Source organism: Marasmius oreades, chromosome 10 (genome assembly GCF_018924745.1).
Source record: "Marasmius oreades isolate 03SP1 chromosome 10, whole genome shotgun sequence".
In the NCBI taxonomy this organism is placed as follows: domain Eukaryota; kingdom Fungi; phylum Basidiomycota; class Agaricomycetes; order Agaricales; family Marasmiaceae; genus Marasmius; species Marasmius oreades.
The window spans coordinates 875546-900717 of record NC_057332.1 but is presented as its reverse complement, the minus strand read 5'-3'; the positions used below and the strand labels follow the sequence as shown (position 1 = coordinate 900717).

At 46.6% G+C, this 25172-nt stretch overlaps 11 protein-coding genes across 11 annotated transcripts; 3 read left to right on the top strand and 8 right to left on the bottom strand.

Moving 5' to 3' along the window:
• Positions 1–259: 259 nt before the first annotated feature.
• On the bottom strand, positions 260–592 carry E1B28_002330 (uncharacterized protein; the record flags this gene model as incomplete). Its single annotated transcript, XM_043159242.1, has 1 exon — positions 260–592. One exon carries the CDS (start codon positions 590–592, stop codon positions 260–262), a length of 333 nt encoding a protein of 110 aa, XP_043002841.1.
• Positions 593–2044: 1452 nt separating this feature from the next.
• On the bottom strand, positions 2045–2474 carry E1B28_002329 (uncharacterized protein; the record flags this gene model as incomplete). The annotated part of the gene is made up of 3 exons (XM_043159241.1): positions 2045–2090; positions 2150–2299; positions 2356–2474. The coding sequence occupies 3 exons, from the start codon at positions 2472–2474 to the stop codon at positions 2045–2047; spliced, it is 315 nt and encodes a 104-aa protein (XP_043002840.1).
• A 128-nt stretch (positions 2475–2602) lies between these two features.
• E1B28_002328 (uncharacterized protein) lies at positions 2603–4196 on the bottom strand (the record flags this gene model as incomplete). Its single annotated transcript, XM_043159240.1, has 6 exons — positions 2603–3106; positions 3165–3429; positions 3482–3647; positions 3717–3742; positions 3810–3939; positions 3998–4196. The coding sequence occupies 6 exons, from the start codon at positions 4194–4196 to the stop codon at positions 2603–2605; spliced, it is 1290 nt and encodes a 429-aa protein (XP_043002839.1).
• A 1064-nt stretch (positions 4197–5260) lies between these two features.
• E1B28_002327 (uncharacterized protein) lies at positions 5261–6475 on the bottom strand (the record flags this gene model as incomplete). The annotated part of the gene is made up of 4 exons (XM_043159239.1): positions 5261–5769; positions 5831–6014; positions 6071–6152; positions 6210–6475. The coding sequence occupies 4 exons, from the start codon at positions 6473–6475 to the stop codon at positions 5261–5263; spliced, it is 1041 nt and encodes a 346-aa protein (XP_043002838.1).
• Positions 6476–6723: 248 nt separating this feature from the next.
• Positions 6724–10258, bottom strand: E1B28_002326 (uncharacterized protein; the record flags this gene model as incomplete). Its single annotated transcript, XM_043159238.1, has 19 exons — positions 6724–7172; positions 7223–7331; positions 7382–7506; positions 7558–7604; positions 7658–7769; positions 7824–7902; positions 7958–8065; positions 8114–8262; positions 8319–8508; positions 8561–8619; positions 8672–8812; positions 8865–9025; positions 9076–9189; positions 9244–9253; positions 9304–9451; positions 9504–9577; positions 9637–9801; positions 9859–10071; positions 10126–10258. 19 exons carry the CDS (start codon positions 10256–10258, stop codon positions 6724–6726), a joined length of 2586 nt encoding a protein of 861 aa, XP_043002837.1.
• Positions 10259–10408: 150 nt separating this feature from the next.
• E1B28_002325 (uncharacterized protein) lies at positions 10409–12413 on the bottom strand. The gene is made up of 4 exons (XM_043159237.1): positions 12113–12413; positions 11186–12059; positions 10712–11133; positions 10409–10652 (listed from the first exon to the last, which is right to left on the bottom strand). The coding sequence occupies exons 1-4, from the start codon at positions 12371–12373 to the stop codon at positions 10485–10487; spliced, it is 1725 nt and encodes a 574-aa protein (XP_043002836.1). The 5' UTR covers positions 12374–12413; the 3' UTR covers positions 10409–10484.
• Positions 12414–12439: 26 nt separating this feature from the next.
• On the top strand, positions 12440–13485 carry E1B28_002324 (uncharacterized protein). Its single transcript, XM_043159236.1, has 3 exons — positions 12440–12554; positions 12612–13176; positions 13230–13485. Exons 1-3 carry the CDS (start codon positions 12480–12482, stop codon positions 13283–13285), a joined length of 696 nt encoding a protein of 231 aa, XP_043002835.1. The 5' UTR covers positions 12440–12479; the 3' UTR covers positions 13286–13485.
• Positions 13486–13969: 484 nt separating this feature from the next.
• Positions 13970–15319, top strand: E1B28_002323 (uncharacterized protein). The gene is made up of 6 exons (XM_043159235.1): positions 13970–14091; positions 14146–14408; positions 14478–14840; positions 14902–14997; positions 15051–15098; positions 15160–15319. Exons 1-5 carry the CDS (start codon positions 14019–14021, stop codon positions 15057–15059), a joined length of 804 nt encoding a protein of 267 aa, XP_043002834.1. The 5' UTR covers positions 13970–14018; the 3' UTR covers positions 15060–15098; positions 15160–15319.
• Positions 15262–17393, bottom strand: E1B28_002322 (uncharacterized protein; the record flags this gene model as incomplete). The annotated part of the gene is made up of 5 exons (XM_043159234.1): positions 17132–17393; positions 17018–17080; positions 16806–16966; positions 16482–16742; positions 15262–16417 (listed from the first exon to the last, which is right to left on the bottom strand). The coding sequence occupies exons 1-5, from the start codon at positions 17228–17230 to the stop codon at positions 15262–15264; spliced, it is 1740 nt and encodes a 579-aa protein (XP_043002833.1). The 5' UTR covers positions 17231–17393.
• Positions 17394–17697: 304 nt separating this feature from the next.
• On the bottom strand, positions 17698–20195 carry E1B28_002321 (uncharacterized protein; the record flags this gene model as incomplete). The annotated part of the gene is made up of 13 exons (XM_043159233.1): positions 20042–20195; positions 19847–19971; positions 19675–19789; positions 19538–19593; positions 19318–19488; positions 19173–19259; positions 18776–19091; positions 18424–18648; positions 18235–18360; positions 18021–18170; positions 17920–17954; positions 17823–17864; positions 17698–17760 (listed from the first exon to the last, which is right to left on the bottom strand). Exons 1-13 carry the CDS (start codon positions 20160–20162, stop codon positions 17698–17700), a joined length of 1632 nt encoding a protein of 543 aa, XP_043002832.1. The 5' UTR covers positions 20163–20195.
• An 887-nt stretch (positions 20196–21082) lies between these two features.
• Positions 21083–24572, top strand: E1B28_002320 (uncharacterized protein; the record flags this gene model as incomplete). Its single annotated transcript, XM_043159232.1, has 16 exons — positions 21083–21404; position 21461; positions 21517–21658; positions 21709–22058; positions 22112–22624; positions 22683–22816; positions 22870–22895; positions 22965–23130; positions 23192–23456; positions 23511–23628; positions 23690–23703; positions 23757–24003; positions 24057–24081; positions 24140–24262; positions 24320–24469; positions 24527–24572. Exons 7-16 carry the CDS (start codon positions 22880–22882, stop codon positions 24570–24572), a joined length of 1170 nt encoding a protein of 389 aa, XP_043002831.1. The 5' UTR covers positions 21083–21404; position 21461; positions 21517–21658; positions 21709–22058; positions 22112–22624; positions 22683–22816; positions 22870–22879.
• Between the last annotated feature and the right edge of the window lie 600 nt (positions 24573–25172).

Below are 25172 nucleotides of genomic sequence, written 5' to 3'. Positions count from 1 at the left end.
GCCTTGAGAATCGGGTGAGCTATACTGTCATTGTTGTTGCATCCATCGTCCATAGGTCATTCTCGAAGGTCGACTAATTAGAATTTCTGAATAAGCCTCCTAGTCTATTTTCAGCTTGTGTTACTCACCGTACTTACTTCATACCGTTCAGCCGGGACTATCGATTCTGCTTTTAACCGATGGATAAGAAGTATTGACAATGTGGCGGCGGCCATGCACTTAGAATGGAGTAGGTCATTGGAAGTCCGTATCTTGACCGTCAACCCTCTGGATGTGCATTTACCTTCGCTCCAGCAGCCTTCTCTTTTTTCACCATCGCCAATCCCTCTGCCGTGTTCTCCAATCCAACCGGAAGACCATAGATCCTGTCCAGTATACTTACCCCTTCTTCCACCAATTTTTCCAAGTTCTTGATCATCGTGATACCGGCAGGCCTGTGTATAGGCATCTGAACAATCGCGAGTAGCCCGAACAGACGCTTTCCATCCTCTTTTCTTTCCTTCACGGTGTGGTTGGTAATGCATAGCTGACCTCCTTCAGCTAGGAGAAAAAAACCGACTTCTTCGCTTGCACCAAAAGCATCAAACACCATTTTGAATCGGGATTGAGATGTCAGCTCCAAAATAGTAGAAGGGAGGTCGTTCAAAGGTACTTGATGACGGTCGACGACATGCGTTGCGTCGAGAGATATGAGATATTCCGTCTGTTTTGCGGAGGCATAGGCGATGACGGTGGAGAAGCTTGCGGAAGTGTTGAATGGCTTGATTAACCCCATAATCAAGCTTAAGTATCAGATTTGAATGAAATCACTTCCACGTACCGTACTGCCCAACGGATGTATCTCCACCGTTAACTAAGGCGTGTTCGCCTGAATATTCCACGCCCCGATCCTAGTTTGGATTCAAACCAGCACCGATAGGTGGTTGGACCATTGTTCCGTAGGCCACGCAGAAAAACGCGACAGCTATCGACGCGGCTTGGGAATATGATGATTGTGGGCGGGATCTAAGTACCAACGTCAATACCAGAGGGGTTGAATGAATAAAACAAGTTCACAAACTTTTGCAGCCAGAGCGACCGGTATCAGAGCGTATTGTCGAAATCCACTACGATCAGAGAATCCATGTCGACCTTTGGAAGAACGTTGAAAGGATTTGTCATTGATGAGAATTGGGTAATAGGATTTGCTGGCTGCTGGCACTCTCGTTCCCTTCTCCCACTCATTTGCATCCACACCCAAGTTCCACAACATCTCCTGCAATGTCCGAGCCCAGACCCAAAGGATTCTCCTCATCAGGTTGGATTAATCCCCATTCCTGAATTCCAGTCAGCTGGATTTAATCCTACAGCCTTGATTTTGACGAGCTCGGAGCAACTCCACGATAAACCGGCCTTGTCTTTTCTCCAGTACGGGAGCCTTTTGGTCTGGCATGGTGGTATAAGAGGGAATCGATGAAATACATACTCGAGTATGGGTGTGAGGGACTGATGACGGGCACCTGAGAGACAGAGAGAATTGCTACCCGGGTTTCGGAACTGATTGCACCCTAGAAGCATGTGACCGTGCTGCAAAGGATCCATGGCATTGGCTAGGGAAATGATGTTGTACTTGTGACAAAGTGGTGAAACGTTCGCGTGACTCCGAGCGTTTGGCTTGAGCGATGTTATTGACAAAAGAGTTATACACGAAAGAGATGAAAAGATAAATAAGAGCGATAGGGCATGTTGCCTGGAGCTTGCTCGCCGAAAGTTTTCACAACGCATATCTGAAAACACTTGAGGCAAGTCTCACGGCCGGAAAATTCGGTCAACCGCATGCTTCCAAAACCTGAGTTGAGAAGATTTGAGAAGATTCCGAAATTGAGACCCGAAGCGAACCCGAAAAGAGGATGTAGCAATCACTTGTGAATTTTGGTGTGGTAGAAATTAGTAATACATCGTACATGGCAAGCCCAAAGATCAAATGGAGACAATAGGAAGTGGGAATGATCATGATTTTGAAACGCGAATCTGCGAGAAAGGAGGGACATCCTGAACAGTGAATTTACTTCATCCGTGGCTTGATCACACATCGAAAAGGGCTGGCATGGCTGTATGAACGCGGCATACCAATCGTCAGACAATGAGTGCGCAACACAAAAACACTCACCTAATGAGACCATCAGAGTACCTGATATCAGCCAAACCCTTGATTGGCCTCCCTGCCTCATCCTCGGGTTCTCCGATATCAAATTGAGACAAGATCGATGCCATCGCCGTCCAAGCTGTCAACCGGGCGAAGTGTAGCCCTGCGCAAATCCTATAAGAAACAATCAAGACTACAGCACTGTGCAAGAAGTAATCGGGCGTATTCACCTCCTCCCAAATCCGAACGGGAGCATCATTTCGTCCTCATTGCATGTCCCGTCTTCGGTCAGGAATCTATCTGGAATAAAAGACTCAGGTTCCGGGTAGACAGTTTCATCTCGAGTCATGGCCCTGGTGAAGGTGTTAATAATATCGGTGCCATTTAGTAGATGGATATATGATAGCTTACCAGATATTACTGATGACGGTAGTTCCTACTTATCGAGGTAAGTAAGTGGACCTCAGAGAGAAGCAGTTACTCCCCTTTTGGAATGAAATGGCCGTCTATTATGTCGTCCACGAATGAGGCATGAAAAACACCTAGAGGAAGGACCGGTGACCAACGTAGCGCTTCGCGAAAGATGGCCTCTACGTAGGGTAAACCAAACCGATCCACATAGGTTGGAAGCCGGCCTTTCCCCACGACAACATCGAGCTCGTTTTGTGCCCGTTTCTGAATTTCTGGGTGTAGAGCCATAGCGAGGACAAAGGTGACGAGTGCAGAAACAGTCTGAACAATAAAAATAAGATTCAACTTCAACTTAAGAACTGATTTGTTCTGTTGCCACGCACAGTATCTGCACCGGCTGAGAACATTGGTTGGCGTCATTGGAATGAAACAATTCAAAAACACTGGCATACCGGCGTAGGCTGTAGTTACAACATCTTTTATAATGTCTTTTTGGTGCTTGTCTCCACCATTGACTGTATGATCCTCCAGTAGTTTGGCGAGGAAAGAAAACTTCCCTTTTCCTGTTGCCTGTTACAAAGCGAGTGTTTAGCAGCTTGTGGAGAGATGGTGGCCGGTAGTCACATACCACATTATTTTTGACGAATTCGTATGGTACAGTCCGCATTTCATTTAGCATTCCTCGAGTTCTTCGTGCGATCCGTTGAAACTTAAAGACTGGGAACGCAAGAGGAAGATGGCGCAGGAACGGTAGAACGTTCACAACAAATGCAGATGGATGTACAGCATCCGAGAGTGTCCCGACCGATTGTTCTGCGAGGTCGACAAACCGGTCATTAGATGGTGCGATATCGTATCCATATACAGTTGCGATTATAGTAGCGGCAGAATAGCTAGTGATTTCCTCATGAGACCACTCAAGTTGAAGGAAAGACACACCCTCACGTTCTTATATGGTTCACAAATGAATCAGGGTTTTGACGCAAGCTCGACACGAATTGCTCAGCTTTTGAGGAAAGCACATCCTGGTAGTTCGGAACCAAAGTAGCCCGAAATCCTTCTTTATAAAGCCTTCTATGTATTCGCCAATCCGATCCATACCGCATCAGACCTGAGCAAAAGCAAAGGATGCCGAGTTAGTCAGGTTTGGTATATCGCCACACATGCACAAAAATCATACCGGTGTTCAATTTCATCCAACCAGTTCTGTTTGGAACCGCACAATGAGATCAAGATATGTGACAGTAATCAGCGGCTGATAGCACCTACGCACAGGTCTAGCATAGGAATCAAAGGGCGGTCTGAATAGACTCGAGAGCGCTTTTCGAACATCCTGTCAGCAAGTTCACGAGAGTTGACGACAACAGTATGTTGTCCGATGACCTCGAAATGAATCAGGTCACCTACACGGATGTGTTGAATGCATCTCGACTTGTTTCTTCTATGGATAATAAGACGCACCGTAAATTTTTCCCCACTCGCGATATATTTTCCATGGATGACTCGCGGGAATATCGAATAAGTTTCCCACAAAAAACCGAGGCCTGGGTCCAGGAGGGTAAGGTGTCTTGCTTCGTTTTTTTGCGCGGAGGGAGATGAAGATAATGGCCAGAGTGATAGTTGTGGTTACAAAGGGCCAGGACGGAATGGTCGGAGACATGGTCGGGCGTTGGTGGGATGTTTGAAGATGTATATTAATGAACGGACGTGGAACGTAGGCTTTATATATTTCTAGCATGGGAGTAGTTTGAGTGTTCCAGGTTCGAACGCGTGAGCCAAAGTTGACCGTGACGTTGGTATCAGTTCCGTTCGCTGCCCCGATGGATGGTGGAGTAAGCTTGTGAAATTATTTTCACAAGCTTCCAGATTGCATCATTGCGGTACGGGGTCAGAAGTCGTTTCAATGGCAAGGTAGACCTTCTCTGTTGACAATGTGAGAAACGAGGAATCCCATCAGATCAATGATGACGATTGGGGATTGAAGGGTCCACTAATCTTGGAGTACACGACAGAAGTCGTATCGATATATAGCCAGGTAAATGTTCTCTGTTGACAAAATGAACATCGAGTCCCAGGCAGAATGTCTCGTGGGCCTTTCCTTCCACAGCTCTTCAAGTCTAAACGCGAGTCGTGTCCTTTATTCTTGAGCAACGGGATTTAGGGGTTAGGGAACGAATCCAGAAGAGGCCAAACTTGAACGTAGTAAATAGGAGAGTTGGAGCACTCTACCAATTACCTCAATGACGATATATTTGACCGGTGACCAACACATAATGGCCTTTGAACAATTCTAGAGCTTGTGATGATACGAGTAGTCATATGCTTCCTCGTCGTCCTCGATGTATAACCGTGACGTTGTGACCTGTGTATTCACAGGAATCCTTGAAAGGGGTTCGTTCGATGCTATCCTATTGGCCGATTTCGCGTGACATCTATCTAGCCTCGAGATGGACTACCCTGCAAGACTCCAGTATACGAAACTCCATGTGAATGAAAAGGAGGTTGGTGGAGTTGGTGTTATTGCCGCGTAATACTAATAATGAACATCAGCACGAGTGAACAATAGGCAGACGATCGTTCCCCACGTATGACGAGTCTGGGAGTCCTAGTCAGGGACGGGAGCGTGCCTGTGAAGAGTTGGCGGTCACCGGTCACCAGTCTGGTCGGAGTCCAACAAAGATTGTGTACCACACACGATATTGAGAGACATGTTTGCGTATTCTATCATTCCTCCGGGTGTGCAATAACCTTCGCCCCAGCAGCCTTCTCACCTTTCACCATCGCCAGTCCTTCAACAATATTCCCCAATCCAATAGGAAGGTCATGAATCCTATTCGGTAGGATTACCCCTTCCTCAACCAGTCTTTCCAAGTTCTTCATCATCTTAACACCCGCAACCCTGTGCGTAGGCGCATGAACAATCCCTAACACTCCAAACAAACGCTTTCCGTCCTCCTTTCTTTCTTGTATGCTAGGGTTGACAGTGCAAACCTGACCCCCCTCAGCCAAGAGCGAAAATCCAACCTCTTCGCCTCCACCAAAAGCGTCAAACACCATTTTCAGCCGCGATTGAGATGTCTGCTCTAGAACAGCAGAAGGAAGATCGGTAAAAGGGACTTGATGACGATCGATGACATGTGTTGCGCCGAGAGATTTAAGGTATTCTGTCTGTTTCGCGGAGGCGTAGGTGATAACGCTGGAGAATCCAAGGACCTTACGGAGGATTTGGATGGCTTGATTAATCCATAGTTAATTCAAATTTTCAGAAACGAAAGGAAAACCGATGAAACGTACCGTACTGGCCGACCGATGTACTTCCGCCGAGAACTAGGGCATGTTCGCCTGGATACTTTAAATTCTGATCCCAGTTTGGATTCAAACCAGCACCGATAGGTGGTTCCACCATCATTCCGTAGGCCCCGCAGACAAACGCGACAGGTATTGATGCGGCTTGAGAATAGGACAGTTGTGCCGGGATCTGAGTACAGATGAAAGATTAACGCAAAAAGCCTACTTCAACTAGAGTTCGCGAACCTTCGCAGCCAAGTCAGCCGAGATCAAAGCGTATTGTTGAAATCCATTCAAGTCGGAGCGTCCATATTGACCTTGGAAAAAACTGAGAAGGATTCATTAGAATGATAGCATAATAATAGGTTTGACCGCTCGTACTCACACCCTTGTTCCTTTCTCCCACTGCTTTGCGTCCACGCCCTCTCCAAGTTCTACGACATCTCCCGCATTGTCTGTACCCAGAACCGAGGGATAGTCGCTATCGGACAAGAAGTACCCCATATCACGAATCTTCCAGTCAACTGGGTTTAATCCCGCAGCCTTGATCTTGACGAGCAACTCCGCCTGTCCTGGTTTTGGAATTGGACGACTGCCCAAAACAAGCGGGCCTTGCGTTTTCTCTAGTAAGAGAGCCTTTTGGTCTGGCATGGTGGTAAAAGAGAGAATTGATGAGGAAACATGCTCGCCACTTCGTGGGTATATGAGGGAAAACTAAGAAAGATCTTAGATCAAGCTGCGCACAGTAGACCCGTATTTCTCCCAGGACGAAGCTTGTGATAATGCTCATAACCATAATGTTCCCATGTAAAGTAACGATGATGTACCTAGATGAGTAAGTAGAAAAATGAGAACGTCGTGCCTCTCAGTACAAAGATGCGGATTTATAGACTTCATTTCTATTGCTCGGTCAATGAACGTTTCATGGCAAGGTCAAGTTCCCGCTGAAATATTTCTTCAGCGTCACCGGTGGGAGGCGAGGTCGCGGTTACATCCGGAAAACGAGAATGTGATGGTGTTGATGCAGATGTAGTTATGGATGACGATGGTGTCGCACCGTCGTCACCTTGTTGTGGCTCCCCACGAATGACTTTTTCTGCCATCTTCGCAAGCCTTTCTTGCCTTTCCTTCGTACCAGCTTTGGCCTCTTCGAATCTTCTAAGTATTCCCTGCTTCTGAGAGGACGAACCGGCTTTGGCAACCAAAAGACCATCCGAAACACGAGTTCTAAGCTGGACGCGTTCTTTATCCTTGCTGAAAAGCGATTGAACACTTTTGACAGCGCCCTTCATGGGATGCTTGACGACACCGACAATGCCAGCGGCAGGTCGCAGTGTAACATTGGCAACTGCAAGACCGTTCATTTCAAAAAGATCCATTCGTAAAGTCACGACTCACAGCTTCGCGCAGAACCTTTGATAGCGCCAACAAAACCTTCCTTCTGGGCCCCTTTCCAAGGTTCAGTGACCAACCCAGTGATACCGTCGTAGTAGCCGTAGTAGAGACCCTTAACGACAGTCATTGAACGAGATCAGAATGTGGGCGGCATGGTCTTACCTTTCCTGCTTCTCTCAGACCGCTCGAAAAATCCTTAACTTGTCCAGGTTGCCGAACTTCAGACCCGTATAGCTCTGGTAAATTTTGGAAGCCCTCGTGTATGGAAGACACAATCTTCATAACACCTACCAGTTCGGATCATGTCAGTAAAGAACGATTCATACAAGGCCACGCACCTCTAGGTATAGCGGTAGTTGTCTCGATGATCCCTTCTATTGGCGATCTGGTAGTGGGTCAGGTACATCCGGGACATATAAAAAGAAAGAAAGCAGTTACGTGAATATCTGTACAATGCCACCATAGAAATGAGTGACTGTCCAGAATATCGACGTTGCACTACCCGTCAATGGATCGGTAATAGTACTCTTCGTCTCATACTCCTTCGGTCCTAAAAAGTGCCAAATTCAAGGCCAATTCCTTTTGTAGAAGTACACAAACGTACGGTGTAAATCCAATGTCTTCATATTAAGTTTACCAGCATCACTCAAAACTTGAGCGGCGAATCCGCTAAGTTTTAAGCACTAAAGATCATCCTGTTGATTAGAAGTACTCTCGAGAAAGAGAACAACGACCTACATATTCTGTAGACCACCACACCGCGAGTCTCGACGAATCAAGGTCACATCTCATATTCTTCAGTGGCAAATGCCTATAGAAGCTGTCAACACCTCCCCTGACGCCATCCTGAAAGAACATTAGTAGTACTAAAAATATATATAGATGCAAACATGCCTCTTCCCGTATCTGTGTCGCCATCCTCGCGGCAGCCTCTTTTGCCGCAGGGCTCACCGCAAACTTGATGGCATTGCAAAGGTTGTCAACATTGAGCTCTTTGTGAGGGATAGGAGCGGGCCCGGCTCCAGCCCTGTGTATCATGTTTCCTGTGACGGCTTCAGCAAACATGTCAACTAGGTAGTACTATCCCGAGATGATTCACCCCAGAACGCTTGGTCACCAAAGAATGGCACTACAACCGTCGGCCTACCCTTCGCCAACCCGGCGGCAGTTGTCCCCGCACCACCGTGATGTACAACCGCAGAAACTCGCTCCTTGTCGAACAGCCAGTCGTGGGGAATGTTTTCGAGGATAAAAATATGAGGTGGCACTGTCACACCACCTATTCCACCCTTTGACAAAGGTCAGTGCTATTAGGGTGGAATAAATTGCAGAAGGTCTTACCCACCCCGCAGACACTAGAGCTCGCACGCCCGCTTTCTTTGTCGCTTCAAACACGGTTCCTTAATCCACTGGTAAGTAAAGCCATGCGAGAAAAGGCATCGGATGACGCACGAGTCATAGCGGTGGCATCATCGACGACTACTGAGCCGAAACCAATATAAATCGGGGGACCACCAGCAGCCAAGAAGGCCGAAAGCTTGTTCGGTGGTTTATATGAGGTTGCCAGGTCCAGGAAGTAGAAGCCGACAACGTCTGCAAGAGCGATCAGTGGCTGTTCTAGTAGCCTTGTCATTGGCTAGAATACCGATATGATTTTTCCAGTCCGAAGGCTTCGGAACAAGTGCAGGGCTCATGCAATAAGTCCAAGGTACTTTAAGGGTATCAATAAGACTTGGACCCGACCGAAGCGAGAGGGGTTTGAGGTCAAGGGTACGTGAGCGAAATTTATTCACAATATCACCAAGTCTGCATTTCGGTGAGATCTTCGAGTGACTTGAAGGTTGACGGTAACGTACCCTTGCCAAGTGAGGATGTCCGCAAGAGCATAACTCAGATAGTTAGTCAGACCCTGTTTTGCATTTGATTCCTGTATGTTGACCAGAGGATGATGGAACTCCGTCGTGGGTGACCTGTTCGCAAATTTAGTAGGTCAAAACACCGACGATCCATTCTTGCCGACGTACCACGGCATAGCTATACGTGAAGATGAGCATGAACTGCGATCGAGTAATAGAAGGGCGTACTAAAGCTCATCAGTAATGGAATACCGAGTGCTTCTGCACAATGAATATGAGCAAATGCAGGTGGATTGGATATAATGGCATCCGCGGCAAATGTACGGCCAGTCTTCGGGCATGGAGAGTGACAAGAGCCCCAGCATCCGTCGATCATCTAGTTTTTCACTGTGAAAATACAGAGATGAGATTCGTAGCCCGTAAATTACCTCGGTGAGCATCTTCCGCTTTCTGGGAATATCGCCATTAGTGAGAGATTCGACACCCGGGATCAAACCTGGGTCTTTAGATTGAATCCGTTAGGCTTCATGTGACGATGACCATCGAACATGCTAAACATACTCTTAACCATGTAGCTCATGAGATCTCTAGGATCCCCTCCGATATCAAAAAACTCCAGTCGATGTTCTTCCACAAGAGAGCGAAAGGTTTCGTGTGACGCGATGCGCACACGATGTCCATCCTCAAGAAGCTTTTTACCCAAAGCTATATACGGCTGAACATCACCTATAAGAATGATTCAGAATGAACCGTCCATGCGTTGAAGCCTAAGATCACACCTACCTCGACTGCCAACAATCATAACGACAATATTCATCTTGGGAGCGTCTCTCCATCCTGATTTATCCACCGCAAACTCCTTGACCTCTTTTGCGTGTTCAGAAGGAAGGTCAGGAAGTTTTTCCTTCAAATTGAGGGAAATAACGATACTTCCATCCGCTTCGATGCGCGCTCTCGAGTCAAGGCCTTTCCCGAGCTTGATGTATTTCACAAAGTCTAGTAAACTGTCAGTATGACTTCGGGTTCCGTTGAGAATGACGAGTGACACACTAATCCTTGGATCTGTCTGTATGCTTCCCAAGTCTATACGCGACTCCTGACCTTCGTCGATCGACGGGATTTCATCGTCCTCAAGCTCTTGCATATGCAGAGAATCTAGTTGCTTGTCGGACATCTTGGTCATAATGGTAAATGTAGAAGCGACACCGCGCGGAGCACCACTAAAGACTCCAAGTCCATGGTGTTTCCATTTCGGGCAAAGTCATGTTGGCACTGGTCAGTCAATCACGTGGCCTCGCGCGTGGATGACAGTTAAATAATACTCAGACTGTAGGAACGGCGAGCTTGGACGAACCGATCTCGTCAAGCTGGCTATATTTCATCGCATCTATATAGATTACGAGTCGGGATCATAGAATTCCCAATCTCCTGACAATCTCGAAACATAAAACTAACAGTGATTGTCCTACAAGGTCCATCATAGCCGAATGTATAGGTAATGCATATGTGTCCGGGTCACGACCACGAGCCCACAAGAACGTTGTAAGGATGCGCGCAAAGTAGAGGGATATTAATACCTAAACAGAATGTACAATCGTTAATGGCCGACTGGTAGACTTAAAGGATGAGAACTTACAGCTACACAAAAGAATCCAACAGATAACAACACAAAAAATATGGGTAACCGAAGCCATCCAAGGCCTTTGAGTACGCTCAGGAACACCAGCTCAACCGGTAGCGTGATAAGTAAAAGAGTGATGGTTACAAGCTTGGGAGAGGGCGGTGGAGTATAGGTGCCAGGCGTGAGCGCGGGTGTGGGATGGGGCTCATGATTGCTAGATGATGGTCCGTTTGGTTGCGGGGAAGGGGCACGAGAAGACGATGGTGTTGGGTAGACCGCCCCATTCTCCTCGGGACGGTGTCCAATGGATCGATTTTTGGGTGCGTCTTCTTCCTCGTTTACATTCACGTGGCGAGAACGATTTTCGTGTATAGATTCCAGATGTAAAGCTGTTGAAAGCCGGGATGTGAAAATTGCGCCAACGGCACCGGGAAGCCCTTCATTATACCAGTTGAGTTTTAAGATTCAACAAGAGGGATTGTAACTCGCCACTAATAACGACGGCCAGTAACGCAAAACCTTGGTAGCGACTGACGAACAGGTCCAAGATCATGCCAGTACCACTGCTGATGACCATCGCCCCGAACAACGGCGACCAGCCTTGCGTAAGTAGTGGTCGCACATGCCGGTTCTTGAGAGCGAGTATTAAGCAGCTCACCCATATAATCAGTAGAAGCACGAGCATCAGTACCATGATGATAGGAATACTTAATATAGCTGGGTTGTACATGAAAGGAACGAGGATGGTGGAAGTGACGCCGATCAGACAGAGTGTGACGAGATCCCCGAGGCACGAGGCTATTGGAGGTGCAATGTTATCAGGATCGAGGGAGAAGCGTAGACAAATGAGCACTATCCCAGACATGAGGGAGCCGAGTAATAAAGATGAAAGGGATGCGGAAAGGATGCAGGTGGTGACTACGGTCAGGAAAGCTTCCACCGTGGTCTTTCGAAGGGGTTCTGATGGAGTGGGATGGGGAAGAGGTCGACGTCGTAGAAGTTGTTGGGCACTTCGAGCCAATTGCTCTCCCGCGGGTTTAGCAGCTATTGGCAACAAGAAACCAAGTAGGAAAGCCAGGCTAGCCGCCACGAAGCTGACTACGGCTGCCTGTACCTGAAGCAATGCAAGGTTGCCCAATACAACCTCCCTTCGAGTCTTTCTGTGATTTAGGTCTCCAGCATTCGCAGCAGTTGCTAACCTGGCGGAAAGATTCATCTCAAGATTTCCTTTGAGATTTAGGATAATGGGAATAGTGATAATCAGCTGATCTAATGTTTTCATAGGTCTCCAATGAGACACTTGATCCAGGAGTTTCCCAGTAAACAAAAGGCCCAACGTAGTAAACAGGAGAGTTGGCGCACTCTATAACAGAAGTCAGTCCAAGAGGACTGCCGTAAACCAAGTCGTGAACTTACCTCGATGACGATATTTTTCACTTGTGACCAGCGATTCACTGGTCCTTGAATAACTTTAGAGCTTTGTGATGACCCAAGTAATGCTTCCTCGTCGTCGTTTAAGTTTCCATTTCGCGTCTCCTCGTCCGAGTTTTCCTCGTCGTATGACGTGACATTGTCGCGACCTGTTCGCACATAGGAATCGTTTCGGCGATGAAGAGGTTCTAGTTCGATGTTATCCTGCCCGTTTCGTTCCAAATATGAGCCGACTTCGCGTGACATTAATCTAGTCTTGAGGAGAAGGAAGTGGTCATTGAGAAAGAACTGGAGCGTGTGAACCTTTTGTAACTTTCCTTTCAAACCTCCATCATCGCTGCGACGTTGAGCAATGGATTCGCCTTTAGACAAGCTCGAATCTCAGGTTTGGCTCACTCTTGATAGTAATGAATCAATAGAACAACTGGTATGAACTCATTGCTTGACACTTTCTTTAGCAACTATTTGAGAATCTTTCGTCCAGCTAGCCTTTCCTCGAACATCCGGACATACAAAAGCTCTCACAACACCGCCTCGCTCAAGGTCAGCATCAACGTCGACGCCTCCACGTCAACCTAGAAAGCTTCGCTACAAGAGATCTTCCCGACTTCCAGCAGGATGTCCAGCAGAAGCCGCTCTTCAGAGTCTCTTGGAGTCAACCCATATTTCTGATTCTTCGCCGAAACACCGGTCACAAACTACCGTGAAGTCGCTCTTCTCCATGAAACCTTCCAATTCACCGTTTCCCTCGAATCACCCTGCCGTCAAATGCAAGTCTATGGCAAGACGGTCAACGTACACTGACGGTGCTCCCGGGATTCAAAGTTCCTTCGCACGTCCGACGTTCATCCGCTCGCACAGTACCTCACAGATTTCACTCGTCTCTGCTCAGGGCGGTTCCGATTTCTCCTCAAATTGTGCCTCAAATGTCCGGTGCAATGCAGGCAGCATGCCCGGTCGGGGAGTCAAGCGTGTTCGTAGTAAGAGCGAACAAGGGAACGAAGGCATTGAGGACTTCAGCTCAGAAAGATTCGTTCCAATGAATGGTTGTAAGTCTGGCAATATAGGCTACTTTTGGACCATATTGATATTATTTGATCAGCTTCTGGACGTGGTCACCCTCCCATCAAGAAGTTCAAGATGCTTTGTGTTACTTGAACTCTCAGAGAAGCCTTGGTTTTTGGTGTCACTTGTATTGTCGGAGGATATGTTCTGTTTCTTCTATGGATTGTGGATCTCAATTTACTCGATTTTATACTGTGTTGTTTTCTTGCAATGTACTTACCAGATTGCCTCTCGGGCGCGCGGTTTACTGGACCATATATTCGAAATCAGTTGGATGGGCTGACCTCTCGCACATTTCCCATAGTTTATCCCCCGCAGCTACCTTATATTGGTACAGTATAGATATCGATTTGTGACAACCGACCAAAGCGTCGAATGTGCAAAATCCTAGAAAAGGAAAATCAAGAGAATAGAACAATTCCTTCAGCTGATCAAATCCCGGCGCTATCGACTTTTGGCGGAGCGGAGCTGCATATTGGAGCATTTTTTATCGGTGCCGGTGTTCGTTGGCTGCCAGAACGGGGTCAAATTTCGGTGGTTTTATTACCCCATTTGGACATTCTCGGTGAAACCTCTCCCGGCCTGGGCTGATTGGAAAGTTGCGCAGAACTTACTGTAGAAGAACTTGGTTCGAAGTTGACGTTGATGACCATCGATCCTGGCCTTAATTTAAATAAAGCTGGAACGAGCCTTGTGCTCTTCCGGGAGAATAAAGAAGGGGGATTGTGTCACACCACGTGTTGTCGTGAAAGCCGCTGTCACATTTCGACAATGCGGCTAGCTGCCAACCACCCAACAACACTGCTTTCATTTCCCTTTCCCCCAAATGCTCCTGCTAATATGCGACATATGTCAGGAAGAACTATCTATTGACAAGTTTCTCTTCCAGTCGTCTTGTGGTCAGTGTGCAACATTCACTTTCGATAGGATGAATACTCGAATAACGTTCCTAGGCCATGGATTCTGTACTACATGTACAGACGCCACCAAGTCCCGGGAGACCTGCCCTCTCTGTAGGAAGCCCAAACTGAAGAACGTTCCACCCCACCGTGTGTATCTCACTCCATCGACTTCCCGGATCGAAGACCACGCGACATCCCTAACGAACTCATTGTCGATTTTGGACAGCGGTTCGACTCCAAAGCAGTTCCGGAAAGTTTCTTCGAAATTAAGAACTATAGCTAATTCTAAAGCCTTGGGAAATAGTGATATCGCAGTATGTTCTCGTACTACCGGTGGCTTGCCGTGTCAAAGTGGCCTTTATCGACCTCTTTTATTTTTCCAGGTACAATTACTTGCCTCCGCCAAGAATATGGAAGAACGCCTACAATATATTCCTCACCAACTACAACTCGAACGTGATGAGAAAGTAGCTCTTCAACGAAAGGTTGACCTATGGCACGCCCGAATCCAGATGGTAGAAAGCCAGGAACGTCAAATCAAGTGCCTCAAGGCCACCATCCGAGAGTCAAACCAGAATGTAGCACGTCTTCAATCCGAGATCAATAAACTGACCGTATGTGCGGATGGTCTGAGGAAGGAACAAGAGAAGCTCCAGAAAGTCAGCGACCAACAAAAGAAAACCATTGCGGAAAAGGAAGTACGGCTTTCTGATTTACAGCTTCAGGTTGAAGATCGCGAGAAAAAGGTGAGATATGGTTCTGTTTCCTCTCTGTTTCTTCACGAAGGATAACAAAATACTGTTTTAGAATCGACTCTTGAAACAAAAGTTGAAGGCGGTTTCGAAATCTACCAGACCACCAGCTGACGGTAATGAGTCGCTTTTCATAGACTCGTCGAACACGGTAAAAAGTTGACCCTCCTATGACATTTCTTGTTTCTGAATCTTTGTTGACAGGGTCATTGATGTTGACCAGTTTGTAATCGCGTACGCCCTAGGATATTCGTCAGCCTTTTGATTTATATATACCCACCATGTATTGCTATTCTCACAACAGGCCTTGCAGGTTTTCTTCCCGCCTGCGCATTGCATGCCTTGTATCACGATTTCACTGAAAAGTGACGAGTGTCGTTACTTGCAGAACATTATCTAAGAATTAAAATAGCTCTCATTTATCATCAGTTTGAGATTCCAACGGCGTCCCATTCGCCGTGTCCGAATCTTGTTCTCCAATGCTCTCGTCGCTGTCTTTCCCTTTACCTCGCCTTCCACCCCTCCCCCGTCCACCCCGGCCCCGACCTCTCGATTTAGCAGCTTTCCTCGTCGATACAGGTTTCTCTTGCGTCTTTTCCTCATTCCCGTCCGTGTCTTCGCGAGTAGAGGCTGTTCGGGATTTTCCACGGCCGCCCCCTCTACTCGAACCAGAACCACCTCGTCCGCCCCTCCCCCGTCTTGTAGCCACCCGAATTCGCGGGGTAATAACACCAGGTTCCGGAGTATCCATATCATTGTCATTATCCCCATCATAAAACTCGTTTCTAGCATTCGTCCCAGGATCATTCCTCTGCTCCCCCGCTTCCGCAGTCCCATGAACCTCTTCCGCCCTCTCCTCCTCCGTCCTCTCTTCATCGTGAAGAAACCCTTGTATATCCGGCGGTATCTCTTGAAGAGCTACACTCGGTGCACCTTGTAGATATCTAAGCTTACTCCGAATGGTCGTAGTGATATGTTGTATAGATGCAGCCGAATTCTGGTTTTCCACTCGACCAATGAGCGGAGGGTGTAACTTCCACTGAGAATCTGCGAAAAAAGAGTCGTATACCGTGGCCGGAAGTTCATTAGGGATAGAAGCACCGACGAGGACAGAAGTTTCGTAAGTCCAACATCGACAGACGTTTTTCATCGTATATCCACCGCCACCGACCACAAGAAGAGGGACGTTGTAAGCTCTAACAAAATTGACGCACTCCCCGTGGGCAGCGATGGAAAGGTTGAAGGCTCCGAGTCGGTCGCTTCCAAGAGAATCTGCGCCGCACTGGAGCACTATAGCAGACGGGCGAAATGAATCGACGGCGTCTCCTATGACGGTTTTGAAAATCGTGAGGTACATATCGTCGTCTATCCCGTCCAGGAGGGGAACGTTCAATTTGAAGTATTTTCCTGGTCCTTGGCCGTCGTCGTCGAGCTTTCCGGTGCCGGGGAAAAAATCGCCAGTGTACTTGTGGAAGGATACGGTCATTACTCGATCTGACCGGTAAAAGGCCAGCTCAACTCCGTCTCCGTGGTGGATGTCTATGTCGATATACAACACCCTCGGGTAATAGCTGAAAAGATGAACACAGAGTCAGACTGAATGTTCAATTCAGTGAGCATAAAACACACCCTTACCGAAGCATCTCTAGTATTGCGAGCACGATATCGTTTATATAGCAGAAGCCGCTGGCTTCACCTCGTTTAGCGTGATGCAGACCACCCGACCAGTTAATCGCGATATCTGTTGTTCCTGCACAGAGTTTACGGGCACCAGCTAATGAGCCCCCTGCGTACATTCGGCAGAAATCGAACATGTCTGAGAAGATAGGACAATCTTCACCACAATTGAAGGTTTCTATCAGGTGCTTCATCTCCGCCTGGTTGCCGGGTGTGACTCTGTGTCAAGTTCACGCGTGGTTAGTGTGCAGTTCTTCATTCCTTGAAAAGTGAAACAATTACTTGGACAAAAAATCGATGTATTCAGAGTCATGATAGGACTCTAACTCGGCTCGCGTTGCGGGCCGAACATCGTAGATGTTGTGAATCTGTTTATCCAGTCCATAGCCCATGACAAGTGCGTTAGTTAGAGCGAGTCTTGCTGGTTTCATTGGATGATATTGCTACAAGACTGTTAACGGGGCCTAAATATTGTGAAATTTGACCAAGCTTACTCCAAAGTGATGTGAACCGACATGCTTTGGAAAATAGTAGGAGACAATAGGGCGAGAGTGAGGCTGTATACAGTTGGATTGAGACACACCGGAACAATTTCAGATTTAACTCACATGAATTCTTTCAGTAATTGGTTGTGCAGTACCGTTACTTCCTCTATCAAAAAAGTAAGGAGAAGAAGAGAACGTTGAAGTTGGGTTTCGATGAAACATTCAGCGGTCCGGACCGTCGGATTAGGGTACTGAGTATCGCCAGGAGTGCGACTACGCTAAGAGGACTCTTCTCGCAGTTCGTGTCTGGCTAGGGTCTAATCTCGTTGATATTCAGTACTTCCAGAATTGTTGCGCGGCCAGTGTTGGAGGTTGATGCTGAAAACTTGAACCCTTGTCAAAATTCAATCTCCGATCGGATGCTGCCGAAATCGACACAGACGCTGACGCGAGTCACGACAGTCTAAATTGAACTTTTGTTTTATCGCGGCTCAAAGAAGAAAAGGGTCGAGCAACTGTGTTTGCAATGTTTTATAAACTCAAAAAGGAGAACAAAAAGAACAAGAAATAGGCTTTCCAGGAGACCAGCGGATCGCACGGGGCACACAATGTTGGATCAAACCACTCCGAAACACAGGGGGAATTACAAGATACTTCAATGAAACTAGTAACCACAAGCTGCCTGTGTTTTAGTGGCGGAATAATACTGCATTGTTACTGAGGAAGTTGATTCCATTCGCTCGATAATTGTCCTAATAGGTTTTAAAATGACACCGTCAGAAAACCAGGCGTCAAGGAACAAGAACGACATTACCAGGATAGAATCAATGTTGTCGGCATTGAGTTCCAACAAAACCTGTCACTTCGTTAGTGGAACTATTGGAAAGAACGGTAGCCACCGTTGATCATACCGGATTGGTACTACTATATTCCGGCCAGACAGGTCCTAAATCAAATCGACGATCAACAAGTCAAACGAGAGACTAAAAAACAAACCAAGGTGAGTACTTACTCTGTGCTCCCTTGCCATCGTTCGGATCCAAGGTTGAAACAAAAGAAATCCAATAATCCATAATCTTGTCGCTGAGGAATATGTGATTCAGTGGTGCTCCGGCTAGCGGGACGAGGCCGTAGACGTAAAAGAGTTCGGTGCCATGCGAAACTGCAAGTCGAATATATGAAAGGCTTGTTTCTCAATGTGCCATGATGACAATCAGATTACTTACCTCCAAGCGCAGGCGGCGCGAGCTCCAACTTTGGTCCAGTGAAAAGATACCCGTACGCTTTGACTCCAGCTTGAGCCGCAGTTTGAGTCCAAAGTCGACGTACGGAGTGGAACATCAAGTCACCAGCTGAAGAGATCCGAGAGGAGTACTCAATGAATGGAGAAACGCTCGCATAGTACAACAACTCACTAATGGCTGAAGATCTCTTGTATTGGCTACTCAGTCCGAAAGTGTCACTTCCCGTGTTGAATGGGGAACCAAGGGTAGGATCATTAGGATACAGCTGAAGTAACACGTCCGCAGCGTTGTCGAGCTCGGTACCTCCTGATCCATCACTCGTGGTGGTACAGTTTGAGATGATCCCGTTCCGTACCATATCCGAGGACGAGGTCGTATTAGATGTAAACAGAGTCGCTAGGAATGCGCAAAGATCAAATTGGGCATCACCGTTTGTGTGAAAAAAAAAAACAAAAAAAAACAAAGAGTCAAGTCGAATCGGATTGTATTGTGGCTCAATAAAATTATCAAATTGAGAATTTACCTTCGTCAAGATCCGTCCCAGATATGAATGGAATCCTCGAAAACCGACCCTTGGCGTACATCTGTGAAGGAAGTTCGGGTAGTAATCCATTCGGTCCATCCAACGTAGGTGCCCATGGGAACTGTTCGTTAGCTTCTGCGAGAGATATGTCCGTAGCTTGCAACAGCGAACTCGAACTTGCGCTTCTGATGCAATCAAAAGTGTTCGCGGAGGTTGAGGAACAACCCTGGATAGCATCGACGAATGTGTCCCAGGAATTTTGTCTCCGAGAAGCGGAGAAAGTAAACGTTGTTCCCGCACCACCGGATTCCAAAATCTATTGACAGTTAATGACCCGGCGTTTGTACTCAAAGTAAGAATTCAAAAAAAAATCAGTACACTTGGACTGTCAACTCACCGCACCTCTCACGTAGTTTTCTATCCCTGAGTTGAGAAGTAGGACGCCAACAGATACGGCTCCGGCACTTTGACCGAAAACTGTCATCTATGAATTGCTTCATATGATATTGACTTTGAAGGCGGTCCCATAGTAACCAGCGTACCTTAGTAGGGTCACCACCAAATGCAGCGACATTCTTCTTGATCCACTGCAGTGCTGTTATTTGATCCTTCAGTCCGAGATTCAGAGCGTTGTTCCGTTCAGCCTCAGCCCCCGCAGGGAACCCAAGTGGACCGAGGCGATAATTTAGGCTTGCGTAGATGACTGGGGTGCCCTATAGGTAGTTCAATACGAAAGCTGATGTCAAATAGACAAAAACCTACCCGATTTATACTCTTCAATACCAAAGGATACCCGTCGTACTGAGCAGAACTTCCAGCTGCAAACCGGGCACCAGGTTAATGGTAAATGTCAGAACGGTTGATGAAGAACGGGACGACAATGGACTATGAAGAATTACCAAGGAAGCCACCACCGTGGATGAACACCATCACCGGCAGAAGTTTGTTCCCGCGAACGAGATCTGTAGGGCGATAAATGTTCACGGTGAGACAGTCTTCCGAACTCGCGGAATTCTACAGTGAAATGTCAAGAAGTCGTGATATTTTTATGTAGAACAAAAGAAGACTCACCGCAGGTGATTGCAGGCAAGCTGGGCCAAAGTGAGTGGCATCGAAAGTAGAGACGTTGAGCGTCGGTTTTAGAACAGGTTCACGAAGTCGTAAATTTCCGATAGGAGGTTCAGCGTAAGGAATGCCTACGGAAAAATAAAGATAGCTAAGTAAGCATTGACGAACAGATATAGATTTGTGGCAGCTGCAGTTCACCTCCAAAAAATTCGAGAAGGAGGAGAGTATTGTTGCCAGTTAGAACCGTGTTTCCGAGTTGAACTTGAGCAGCGAGAACACCGGAGCAGAAAAATGCTACCGCGGGGAGACTTCTAAACATTGTTGAAGAACTCTTTGAAGCCGAACATCATGCATCATTCCAAGGGCACTCACACCAGAAAAGCGAAAAATTATTTCGAGCTTAATTGACTACTGAAGGTAGCTAAATCGGGATGTAGATACACTCAAATGAAATATGATTTGATATCCAGTCAATCAAACCATTTGAAATCGTACCCGATACTATCCTATTCGGTATTGATTTCAGCCAAACAGAGAGGGAAATTGATTAGAAAACTATCTATCTGGCCGAAAGGTAAATTGCTTTTGTTTAGATCATTTTCGGTTTTGGGTAAAGCGAAATGCCGGATTTTAATTGTGCAGAATGCCGGACCGATTTTCTCCCAGCGAACGTTAGTGGGGAAAAATCAGTACGGCATTCAAGTCAGGTGAAATCCGGCATTTTACTTCGCCCAAAACGGGAAGTGATTTGTGGAAAATTTGCCTACTCTTTGGCCAAATAGATAGTTTTCTGTTCAATTTCCCTATTTGTTCATCTGATATAAATACTGAATAGGATAATATCAGGTACAATTTTGAATGTTGTGATTGGCCAGATATCAAATCATATTTCATTCAAGTGTATCTACATCCTGATTTAGCTACCTTCAGTAGTCAATTAAGCTCGAAATAATTTTTCGCTTTTCTGGTGTGACTTATATGTCCAACGAACGTGCCAAGGTAACTCTAGTCATGGCATCCAATAGTGTTGATAGATAAATGAATTGTAAAGCCCTGACAAATGAAAACAATCAGATTCGGAGTCATTGGCATGTCAATAGAATCGTTGCTTACTCGACTTCGCATTCCAGGACCAATCATCCACTGAATTTGTGCATTCGATTTGGAAGGCGTGCCGGTGAATGTTTGAACATGGTTGAGTGCGCTCCGGCCAAAATTGGAAATCACTCACAACGTTCACACGCTCCAATTCTTTCTCAGTGACCACTTCATACACCTCGGGGCTATAGATTGATTATATTTCGCGCGAAATCGGTTCATATTTGGAATGAAACGGCCAGGATAACATCGACTGGGAACTCCTTTCATCGGTGACACCATTCCTACGAGCATACAGGTCGTGACAACATCACATTCAACGTTATACGCGATTCGACGACGAGGAGACGCGAAATGGAAACTTCAGCGACGAGGGGGAAGTATTACTTGTGTCATCGCAAGACTTTAAGATTGTTCAGGGTCAGTGAATCGTTCGTTACCGGTCAAATATATCGTTATTGAGGTAAGGTCATTAAATACTTGGTTTCCGCAGTCTTTCGGGACTGACTTCTGTTATAGAGTGCGCCAACTCTCCTCTTTACTACGTTGGGCCTTTTGTTTACTTGCTTCCCTAGATATGCAAGAGCTTGACGACGATGAAATCCACTGTCTAGTACTTACAGAAGGACTTGAGGTTGACTTGTCACTCTCTAGGACTGAGGGAGTATGAGACGAAGAGTACCATTACCGATTCGTTGACGGGTAGTGATTTCTATGGTGGCATCCTTTCCCTTAATGTGTCCCGGATGTGTCTGACCCACTAACAGATCACCGAAAGAAGGAATCATCGAGATATCTAGCTTGGAGTCATGGGGGAGCCCGGAGCCTCAAGCTTCGAGCCTAGTAAACTTATCGAACCGAAGTTTATGGTCAAAGAACACCGTTAACGCCCATGCTCGACATACGTAGGGAACGATTGTCTTCGATATTGTTCAAGAGGAAGAGCCCGCGAGATGTTCTACCACTCGGACTAGATACTCATTTTGTCAACAGAGAAGATGTACATGGCTATCGATACGACTTCCATCGTGTACCCCAAGATTACCGATGTAATTGGGAGCCTTTCCTCCAGTGACAACAACTTCACAAACCGTATAATCGTTACAACAGCCTATTTGTGCGTATCGTCATTATCGATCTAAGCAACTCGTTCCTTACATTTGCCAACAGAGAAGTTGTACCTGATTATTGATACGAGTTCAGACAAGATTAATGATGCAATGTGGTCACAAACTTACTCCAACGTCCGCTCCCGGCCTTTTTGCACATGCCGTCAATGCCAAGGCATGCAATTTCCACTGGAGATTTTGTTATCTGTGGGGTGTCACTGGGGCAGCGAATGGAACCAATACCGACGACCTAGTCAACTTTGGTCGACGCCTTCAAAGCTAGAAGACTTAAAGTACTCCCATGCTACAAATATATAAAGCCGACGTTCCAGGTCCTTTCATTGATATCGACCTTCAACATCTCATAACCAGCACCTGATTATGTCTCCGACCATTCCGTTCTGGCCCTTTGTAATCATAACTGTTACTCTGGCCGCTACCTTCATCTCCCTCCGCGCAAAAAAACGAATTACTTACCCTCCTGGGCCCAGGCCTCGGCTTTTTGTGGGCAACTTATTCGATATTCCCACGAGCAGTCCATGGAAAACATATCGCAAGTGGGGTAAAATTTACGGTATGTCTTTTTGCCCATGGCAGAAAAAAGTGGAGCTACATTCAACACACTCGTATAGGTGACCTGATTCATTTCGAAGTCATCGGACAACATACAGTTGTCGTCAACTCTCGTGAACTTGCTGACAGGATGTTCGAGAAGCGCTCTCGAGTCTATTCAGATCGCCCTTTGATTCCTATGCTAGATCTATACGTAGGTGATATTCAGCCGCTGTGTACCACGTATGTCTCATTTTTGTCAAACAGGACTGGCTGGATGAATCTAGCCACCGGTATGACCTTTGTGAAGGCATATACCAAACTCGAGGCCTGACCACTTGGGATGTTTTGCTTTTGCTCAGGTTTAATGCGGTATGGACAGGATTGGCGAATGCATAGAAGGCTTTATAAAGAGGGATTTCGGGCCACTGTGGTTCCAAACTACCAAGATGTGCTTTCCTCCAAAGCCGAGCAATTCGTGACGAACTTGCGGCAAAACCCTAATTCGTTTGTGGACCATATAAGGACGTGAGTTTTGTGTTTATCCTTCAACTTGAGTGGTTTCATGAGCGGTACATGAAATCACTAGCTATTCCGCCGCTACTATAATGGCAACTGTATATGGATACGACATCGCACCAACTAATGACCGGTTTGTTGACCTCGCAGAACAGTCGGTCGGGACACTCTCAGATGCTGTACATCCATCCACAGTTGTTGTGAACGTTCTGCCATTCCTGCGCCATCTTCCCCTTAAGTTCCCGATTTTTATGTTTCAACGGATCGCACGAAGAACACGAGGAATATTAAATGAAATGCGGACTGTACCATACGATTTCGTCAAGAACAATGTGGTGTGTGACCACCATCATACTACCCATAAGCTTCTAATACACCCCTTATAACAGTTAGCAGAAAAAGGGAAGTCTTCTTTCCTTGCCAAACTCTTAGAGGATCATACAATCAATGGCGGAGACAAACGCCAAGAAGAAGTGATAAAAGATGTTGTCACTACAGCATACGTCGGTAGGCCAGCCGTGCTTGTCTTGTCTTCAACACGCCGATAACCTTTAACCCACTTTTTTAGCTGGTGCAGATACTGTGCGTGACAACAAAAAAGTCAGATTTTGTGTACCCTTATTTTTATTTATCAGACCGTTTCTGCACTTGTGACTTTTGTCCTCGCTATGGCGCTACACCCAGAAATTCAGAAACGGGCCCAAAATAACCTCGATGTCGTCGTAGGAAAAGGCCGGCTTCCGACTTATGCGGATTGTTCTGATTTACCTTACATTGAGGCCGTCTTGCGCGAAACGCTACGTTGGTCACCGGTCGTTCCTCTCGGTATTTTTCATGCCTCCTTTGTGGACGACATGATAGATGGCCATTTCATTCCAAAAGGCGAGCAACTACTTCTCTCTGAGGTCCACTTATTTATTTACCTCGATAAGTAGGAACTACCGTCATCAGTAACATTTGGTAAGCTATCATATGTCCATCTACTAAATGGCACCGATGTCGTTAACACCTTCACGAGGGCCATGACTCGAGATGAGACTGTCTACCCGGAACCTGAGTCTTTTATTCCAGATAGATTCCTGACCGAAGACGGGACATGCAATGAGGACGAAATGATGCTCCCGTTCGGATTTGGGAGGAGGTGAACAAGCCCGATCAATATCTTGCACAATGCTGTCGTCCTGATTGTTTCTTATAGGATTTGTGCAGGGCTACATTTCGCCCGGTTGACAGTTTGGATGGCGCTGGCATCGATCTTGTCTCAGTTTGATATCGGAGAACCCGAGGATGAGACAGGGAGGCCAATCAAGAGTTTGGCTGATATCGCCTACTCTGATGGTCTCATTAGGTGAGTGTTTTTGGTGTTGCGTACTCGTTGTCTGACGATCGGTATACGTTTGTACAGCCATACCAGCCCTTTTCGATGTGCGATCAAGCCACGGATGAAGTAAACTCGCTTCTTAGGATGTACTTTAGTCCTCGAAGATCTGCAACGTTGACGTTTCAAATACATAATTATTCCCATACCTACTTTTTTTCGATATCGGAGATGTTGGGACCACCTTATATGGCTCGACGGATGGTGTATTCTTGTTTGATCTCGGACTTGCCACTGTGTACATTCCAGCTTTTGCTGACATCCCAGGCCAGAGTCAGCGTCCGGAGTGAACTTCATATGAACGGAGAACTAAGGGTGGGCTTCGAACTTCCAAAGCCATCGCTCCTAGTAGTACAATACGAAGGGATTCCCACCGTGTGGTATCTATTGGTGAGGCCGTAATAGGCGTGAATTGGTTTCCTGCACAAGGCAAAAGATGAGGAGGTTCCACATACGGATGAAAAGAGATTTCTTAGCTTACCACATACGAACGGGTTCGCAGAAAACCGACCCTTGGCATAGCATCCGTGAAGGAAGATCAGGAAGTATGCATTTACCCCATCCGATGCAGGTACCCAAGGAACTGCTCATCGGCTTCTGCGTATTTTTTATGCAATCGAACGTGTTCTCGGAGGTTGAAGAACAACCGGGTATGTTCACAAATGAGTCTCAG

Bases quoted from the DNA above. Each gene is read 5' to 3' on its own strand.
- E1B28_002325 (XM_043159237.1), bottom strand. From the start codon at position 12,373: ATGTCACGCGAAGTCGGCTCATATTTGGAACGAAACGGGCAGGATAAC. The intron at 12,060-12,112 runs GTAAGTTCACGA...CTTCTGTTATAG, and splicing joins TGAAAAATATCGTCATCGAG to AGTGCGCCAACTCTCCTGTT. The intron at 11,134-11,185 runs GCGAGTTACAAT...GGTATAATGAAG, and splicing joins ACTGGCCGTCGTTATTAGTG to GGCTTCCCGGTGCCGTTGGC.
- E1B28_002324 (XM_043159236.1), top strand. From the start codon at position 12,480: ATGGATTCGCCTTTAGACAAGCTCGAATCTCAGGTTTGGCTCACTCTT. The intron at 12,555-12,611 runs GTATGAACTCAT...TCTTTCGTCCAG, and splicing joins ATGAATCAATAGAACAACTG to CTAGCCTTTCCTCGAACATC. The intron at 13,177-13,229 runs GTAAGTCTGGCA...TTATTTGATCAG, and splicing joins ATTCGTTCCAATGAATGGTT to CTTCTGGACGTGGTCACCCT.
- E1B28_002323 (XM_043159235.1), top strand. From the start codon at position 14,019: ATGCTCCTGCTAATATGCGACATATGTCAGGAAGAACTATCTATTGAC. The intron at 14,092-14,145 runs GTCAGTGTGCAA...TAACGTTCCTAG, and splicing joins TCTCTTCCAGTCGTCTTGTG to GCCATGGATTCTGTACTACA. The intron at 14,841-14,901 runs GTGAGATATGGT...ATACTGTTTTAG, and splicing joins TTGAAGATCGCGAGAAAAAG to AATCGACTCTTGAAACAAAA.